At 30.6% G+C, this 8,077-nt stretch overlaps 1 protein-coding gene across 1 annotated transcript; it reads right to left on the bottom strand.

Annotated features, from left to right (window-relative positions):
* Positions 1-597: 597 nt before the first annotated feature.
* On the bottom strand, positions 598-8,077 carry LOC107933888 (disease resistance protein SUMM2-like). The gene is made up of 2 exons (XM_041116519.1): positions 7,982-8,077; positions 598-2,388 (listed from the first exon to the last, which is right to left on the bottom strand). Exons 1-2 carry the CDS (start codon positions 8,075-8,077, stop codon positions 598-600), a joined length of 1,887 nt encoding a protein of 628 aa, XP_040972453.1.

Raw genomic sequence — 8,077 nt, 5'->3', positions numbered from 1 at the left:
AGATGGACAACTTAGCTTAAGCCCCAAAAAATAAAGAAATAAAGCATTAGAAGGTATAATGGGAAGGGGACTGCAGTAGTGCCATTGGAGCTATAAGGGCAGGGTGGAGATACAGTATTCTCCACCGCGCCACAGGATGAGACACAAATGGGGCTTCAGCACAGTTGGGACTACCAACTTACCCGCACTGACATTAATCGGCCTTCCAAATGGGCCCTACTCTACTGAAATTTAATAGATTTGATTGCATCCGTACCTTGGTGTCCTGCCACAATTTTGAATACATTCCTGACGTCGCAATCCCCAAGCAAGTCGAAGTTGAAAAAGAAAGCATTGTTTAACCCTTTTACAAGTGGTCTGGTGTCAAACTTAGCTTTAGGCGATGCCATGACAAGCAAATAAGAAGTAAGCTCTCGACCTTGTATAGACTTTATGTAGGCATTAAAGTCTATCAACTCATTAAATCTCCCTTCAAATACCTCTAACTTCCTTAATCTGGTAGCTTCCAATCCATTCATTTTACGCTAGTGATTTAACGTATATACAACATTGCAACAGAAGCCTAGGTAAATTGCTATTGGCAGCACGTTTAAGCTTTCAGTACATAAGTTGAGATACGTTAGATTTGCCAACATTTCCAACCTTTAGGCACCTTTTCAATACCTGTACCTGAAGGTCTAGCTTTCGTAAAGCCTTAAGCTTTTCTAGTGAAGGCACATATCTCAACTCCTTGCATCCACGAAGCACCAATGCGTTGAGTGTTTCCAAGTTTGATACGGAATTGGGCAATTGCTCAATACTAGTATAAGAAAGGTTAAGAACGCTGAGACTATGCATGTGCTGAAAGAATGATTCTGAAATCCTTTTCAAGGACTCATTGTTTTGTAATAACAAGGTCGAAAGATTTTGACAATTGGGTGACAAGCTTGGAGGAATTTCTGATACCATATTCATCATGAATGAAACCTTTTTAACATCTTTCCATTTTTGCTTGCTTGGTAAATCTTTCAATCCGGTGCCAGCTTTTACCATAAAATAAGGGTGTTTGATATACAATGCCATATCCCTCATCAAATCATGCATCTTAACATCATCTCCAGCCATTTCCAACAAATAGTTGTTTACCAGCCTATTTAATATAGTATGACCCCTATCATGCAATTGTTGTCGACTCCCCCTTTCAAGAAATCCCTCATCTATCCAGTATTCTATTAATTCCACCCTTGGAATTCTACAGTCTTCTGGGTACAGTGAGCAATAAAGGAAACAATTTTGGATATTTGAATCCTCCAAACGGTCAAAACTGAACTTTAATGGCCCGTATATTTCTTTATCTGTGCCCTTCACACTTGTTATATGGTCACCTAACTCTGTTAATGCATTCCTCCAATCAACAACATCATATATTCCCTTCATGCTCCCGGCTATTACTGCTATGGCAAGGGGTAACCCATCACACTCTTCAATAATATCGCCCAAAATTTCTTCCAAAGATGGAACCTTTAAAATCCCACGCCCGGTATGCGCCAAGAATAAATTCATGGACTCCTCATTGGAAAGTGGAGACACTTCGATTATCTCACAACAACTTATAGATCTACAAACCACTTTCGATCTACTAGTTAATACCAACCTACTCCCATTGCTGAATATTGGTATAGAGATCCCTACCTTTTCGAGAACGAACCCTTCCCAAACATCATCTAAGATCAACACGTGTCTTATTTGTCGCAATTCATTCCTTAACACAGCTGCACGCTTTTGTTCAGGTTTCGGAAGATCTTCAATATTCATAGCATCTGCAATGTCTTGTTGTAACCTGGTGATGTTGAAGTCCTGTGAAACAGTGAACCAAATGATTTTCTCAAACAAGGGTTTAGTTTTAGTCTCCTCCAATAGTTTATTATGTATGTGCTTCATTATAGTGGTTTTCCCGATCTCGCCCATTCCACATACACCAACCATTCCAATTTCATCACTCATCAAATGCTTCCAAATGTCTGCAATCACCGCGGTTTCACCTTCCAAATGTTCCAACTGAAAAGGCACTCCAGCAGTAGATGGATCATCAATTACAAGAGCTCCAGTGAACCTGCCTTGTTCAATAATTTCCTTCACTTCTTCAACTGTTTGGGAAACTTGTTTCCCAAGGTGCCCACGTGAAAAACAAGACAGATTTTGCGTTCTTTCATCAATGCTTTGTATTTTGCCATTGATGGTTTGCACATCTAGAAGCCAGTTCTCTACTTCTTGCCTTACACATCTTCCCAATCGAAGCTCTATTTTTATTTTCATTTCCACATCACTCTTGATAGCATTTAGTTGGCGTTGTTTTGCCAGAAGATCATTCAACCTTCGTTCAAGTTTTCTGTGAGGTAATAATAACAACTACATTTAGTTCTTTATAAAGGATAGATTTTCAGTGTATGATTATATATCTATCCATATATAAATTATGAGTCAATTCCAAAAAGTATTAAGAAAAATATTTATTTATTTATATCGCTATATAAAATCTTTTAAAATACCCATAAAAATATTTAAATAAAATTTAATTATTTTTATGAGCTCTTTTAAAATAATATTATAAAGTATTTAATTAATTTCCCAATAATTCTTTTATTTTTTCCTCTTTTTACGAGAAACATATTTTTCTAATTATACTTAAAAAATTTCTTTTGTTCTTTTTATTTATTTAAAAATATTCTTTTCTTATAAAATCTAAATAAGACACTTTTGAATTTCTAAAATGTTTAATTATTTTTATAATTTTTTTTAAAATAATATGAAATTATAATTTTTCTTTTTCTTTTTTTTTATTTTTATTTTCCAAGGTATCTACTAACGCAAGCCTACTAACTAATCCTTCACATTCTATAAGTACATTAAGGAGTAGATACTAGTTACGAATTTTAAAGTTGTTCCACCCAAGACGAGGATTGAACTTGTATTACAGTATTCTTTGTGAATTCTTTTTATTATTAAAAATTATTTTTCTTATACCATTTAATTATTTTTATTTTCCTTTTTCATTATTAAAAAGTGTTTTTCTTATAAATTTTAAATTAAAATATGTTTTTTTAAACTCCTAAATTGTTTTGGTTAGACCAACAATTACTGAATATTTTTATAATTTGCTTATAAGAAATATGTTATAGTCAAAAGACAATGGGACTATAAAGAGATGAAACATCATTTTAATTAATTGCAAAATTACAATCTTCATTCATTATCTTCACATATTTATTTAATTAAATACATATGTTATATTAAATTATTTTATTTTAATAAATTCTGTAAAGATCAAAAGTAAAGATTTGCTATATGTCCATCTTTTAAACAAACATATTTACTTTTTTAATATTATAAAAAAATAAAAATATAAATGTTGAACGTGATAACAAATACTAGAATATACAAAAACATAATTTGAAGAAACTTTAGAACTAACCAATATAATTTTTATTGTTCATTATGTTATTAAATTTATCATTTTAAATATTTTTATTATTTATAAGATTAATCATATTTATAAAAAAAGAATTTTAATTTTATTAAATTGTTTGGTTAAACAACTTTACTTATAAATAAGAATTTTGCTTCTACTAAAAGACTTTTAATAATTGAATTTATAAGAATAAATAAAAAAATATATATTAAACTACTTTATATTTTAATCGTTATGGTTCTAAATCATTGATATAATCTAATCTAATATGGTTGTTAGTATAACCATATTTGTTAATATGGATTAAATTTTGATTTCTATATTCTATACTAAATTTTTGAAAAGATACCAATATTACCAAAGGAATATAAAATCAAAATATGTGAATAAATATCGAAAACTTCAAAGGGTATTGAAATTTCCTATAATGTACCAAATTTTTTGAAACAATACCAACACTATTGAAAGTATATTAAATTTTTTGATATACCAAAATATTTAACGAGCTGCTCTTAAGAATTTTGGTATTGATGCGGTATTACAAATTTTTATATCTTACAAATTATAGGTATAGTGAACGTTATTATGTGGCACAAGCGAGTAAGAAAAAGAGCACCAACAAAAATAGTGTATTGATCCCAGCATTAATATTGTCTTATATAATTTAGTATTTTATTAAAAAATTTGTATATCAAAATAACTAACAATCTCTCTTACAAATATTAATATCGTGTTAGAAATTTTGCTATATATATTACAATTTATCATGAAAATATATAACACCAAAATTTATTACTATAGATCAAATTTTTATATAATACAAATATTTTTAAAGAGAAAAGATTTTTAAAGAATAACCAAAATTAGATTTGGAAGGTTAAGCACTAAAAAATATTAGTATATTTTTAGAAAATTTGGTAGAATTTTAGAATTATTGATATTTTAAAAAAAATTAATATTATATTACAAATTTTGATATATCAAAATATCTTTTAAAATTTTTTTATATCTATTAAAAATATTGGTATCGCGTTAAAAGTTTTAGTTTTGTGTTAGAATTATTGATGGGATGAAATCAAGTGAAATACCATTAGCTGAAACAAAAGGTATAAAAGGTAAGATTATTGTGATAGGAAACTCAAAAGAGGTGAAGTGAGATTTGGATTTCCCTCAAACCCCATAGCTGAAACAAATGATGAACTCAGAATAATCTCAAATAGCCTAAGCTTACCAGCTGACAAAAGTTACGAATTTGCTGGCAGTAATATTCAAAACCTAATGAACAGAAAAGCGATTCAAATCAGATAATTAAATGGAAAATTATTCAAAATTAGCTACTGTGGAAGACGATGTTACCTTTCCCTTTTTCTACAACATAAATTCTTGAATTGTTGGCTAAAGATGAGAGAAGTACCAACCAATGTTGAAGATAAAAGAGGTGATCTGCTTCAGTTGACATTTGGTTAAATGATTGCAGATCAGTGTGACGAAACATGGATTTTGTTATATTAATAGAGAGTTCATACTCTGATTTTGGTTTTCCTATTATACTTAAATTATACATTCAGTCCTTTGTCCTCTGTTTAAAATTGTTTGATATATTATTAAAAATTAAATGCTGTTCAAAAGACAAATAAAAACTTTTTTGACTCAGTCTTGATATATAAAAGATAATAGATAGGTCAAAATATACATAAAGTCCTTGTATTTTAGTACATTTGGAATTTAGTAGTCCTTTCTATTTTTCAATTTCAGATTTAACTGTTAATTTTTTATTAAATTTATTGGTCTTAAATTTTAAAATAAAATAAACATGTAACAAAAGAAATAAAATTGCAATAAAAATTCCTTAAGTAAAAAATTAAAATTAAAATATACAAACATCATAAAAGCTTACACATATTTAATCTTAAAGATATTATATTGAGAATGTTTGGAATTTTTTTGTGCCATAGAATATTTAATCTTAAAGATATTATATTCGAATTAAATTTTATGAATAATTACTATTAATTGCTTAAAAATATTTAAAATTTATATTTCATATATTAATATATTAACAACAATTTATAATAAGTTTTTTTTATATTCTTATTAAGATATAATAATATTAACTAATTTGAACATTATTTAAATGCATATTTATTACTTTATAACACAATATCTAAAATGCACATTTTGTTTATCATAAGTAGAGGTGTGCATGGGCCGGGCTACCTGGCCCGGCCCGAAGGCCCGCCAGAAAAATAGGAGGGTTTGGGTAAAAATATAGGCCCGAAATATGGGTTTGGGCACAAAAACGAGGCCCGTTTAGAAAATGGGCCTGGCTCGGGTAAATTTTTTTTGGCCCGGGCCCTGCCCGGCCCGGCCCGAATTATATAATAAATATATATTTTTATTTATATTTATATTTTAATTTTAATTTTAATATAATCAATTTTTATTATATTTTTCAATTTGTGTATTGTTTTAAGAATTGTTTTAATATATTTTTTATTTGTTTCTTGTTTTAATATTTGTTTTAAATGTATTTGATTATTTAATATATTTTAAAATTTTTTATTTAATAAAATAAGTTAAAAAATTTTAATATGGGCCGGGCCGGGCCGGGCTCGGGCTTAACAATTTTATTTCAGGCCGGGCTTGGGAAAAATTTTTAGGCCTATATTTCGGGCCGAGCCTGGCCCGAGCCTAGAAAATTGGCCTGAAATTTTTGGTGAGCCCAGCCCGAACCCGGCCCGGCCCGGCCCATGCACACCTCTAATCATAAGTACTTTTTGACAGTAATACTAAATACTTAAATCTTAAACTAAACTTTTCAAAAGTACTTCTCAAAATCACTTTTCCACAATACTTTTTAAAAGTACTTTTTAAAAGCAATGCTAAACTAGCCCTTATATTTAAACGATTGCAGGGCAATGTTGGAATTTTATTTCCCAGCATGATAAATTATTATAGGCCGTTGGATTTGGCCTACATTTTATAATTATATTGATAGAGAGGTCAAATTTGGTGATATTAAATTCAAAAGTTAATCCTTATGACATAATGTTGTTATTTATTTTGATAATATTGTTAGTTAATTTAAATAATTAAATATTTCGAATAACATGGTGATGTATAAATTTGCACATAATAAATTTCATCAAACCGTTATCTTAATATGTTTGTTTAACTTCAGTTAGGTGATAACGGGTTTCTTCTTGAGCACATGGAAATTATTGACTGTCCCATTAGGTTTCAACTTCTCATAGTTTCATAGTGCTTAAAGCTTGCCTCCTTATCATCAAGTGAGGAGTTACCTGTGGGGCCTAAACAGCCAGTGATAAAGGATTGTCTTGCCCATTGTGCACATAATCCATGAAACATCTTATCTTGGAATTCTTGAAATCTGGAGCTGCAGAAATATTAAATCTTTACCTCAAGGATTAAACAAGCTCAACCATGTTGAGAAGATCAATATTTTGTAGTGTCAAAGTCTAGTTTCATTGACAGTAAGTGGCTTGCCGGCCGAAAAACTCGAGTCGCTTTGTATTAGAGACTGTCAAGGTTTAGGAGACCTTCTCAACATGCAGAACCTCACTGCTCTAAAGGAACTGTCACTATCTTATTGTTCACACCATATGCCATTTCCAAAAGAGGATTTAAATAGCAGTCCAATACCGGTATAGCGGCCGTTATATAGTGGTAATGGCGCCGTCTGAAACCACTATTGCTGAAAATAACGGTATGAAGTGGATTCACACCAATAGCGGTGGATCGCGGTCGTAATTTAATGGGTAACAGTCAATTGCAGCAATAACGGGTCACTATTCTCGTTATTTTAAATCCTCAAAGACATGCAGAATTTTCGTGAAGGATAAAAAGTTTAGATTTAGTTGTACCTAAGTCCGAAGGATTATAAAAGGCTCCGGTGAAACTCAAGATCTTAGAGGGGATGTTGATTGAAAGAAGAGCCAGCAAATTTTTTCTGAAAGGTCAAGGTCACTCTGAAAGTTTTCTCTAATAGAATAAAGGGAGTTATGTTTTCAAGGGTAAACCAAAGGGCTTTAATGTTTTTTAAATTTTCAAATAGATTTATGTTGTTTTCAAGATTTTATTTTTAGTCTTAAGGTACAGTGCTAGTGTTTTAGTTTCCCAGTGCACCGCCCATTTCATCCATTTCTTTGAATGACATGTGTTATTAATGTGAAAGGGGGAGCAGTAGTATTTTCTTATGGCCTATTGTTTTGTTTTCCTTTTGGTTTTCCCCATTTTTAATGCATCATTAATTTTGCTTCAAAAAAAATTAAGTGTTAAAAAATACTCTAAAAATCATTAAAAGTTATTTTTTATAATTATAATTATAATTATTATGTTTTAGAATATGTTGTGCGAATTTTAAAAAAAATTCACGACCGCGATACCTGCATGACCGCAATAGCATTTGTTATGTCCGTAACCGTGATAAACACAACGCAACCGAAAATGCGGCCGAAACCGCAATTTAAATCCCTGTCACGTACTGCTTCAATGGGGACTGCCAAAACTTACCTCCCTTAAAGATCTCTTCATCAACGGTGAAGAATGTCCACATGTGGTGACATTTCCACTAGAAGGATGCATGTTGCCTCCCACTCTCACTACCAT

The sequence above is a fragment of the Gossypium hirsutum genome, chromosome A01 (assembly GCF_007990345.1).
Source record: "Gossypium hirsutum isolate 1008001.06 chromosome A01, Gossypium_hirsutum_v2.1, whole genome shotgun sequence".
Classification (NCBI taxonomy): Eukaryota; Viridiplantae; Streptophyta; class Magnoliopsida; order Malvales; family Malvaceae; genus Gossypium; species Gossypium hirsutum.
Note: the sequence above shows the minus strand (reverse complement) of the source record. Positions and strands in the feature narration are given on the sequence as shown.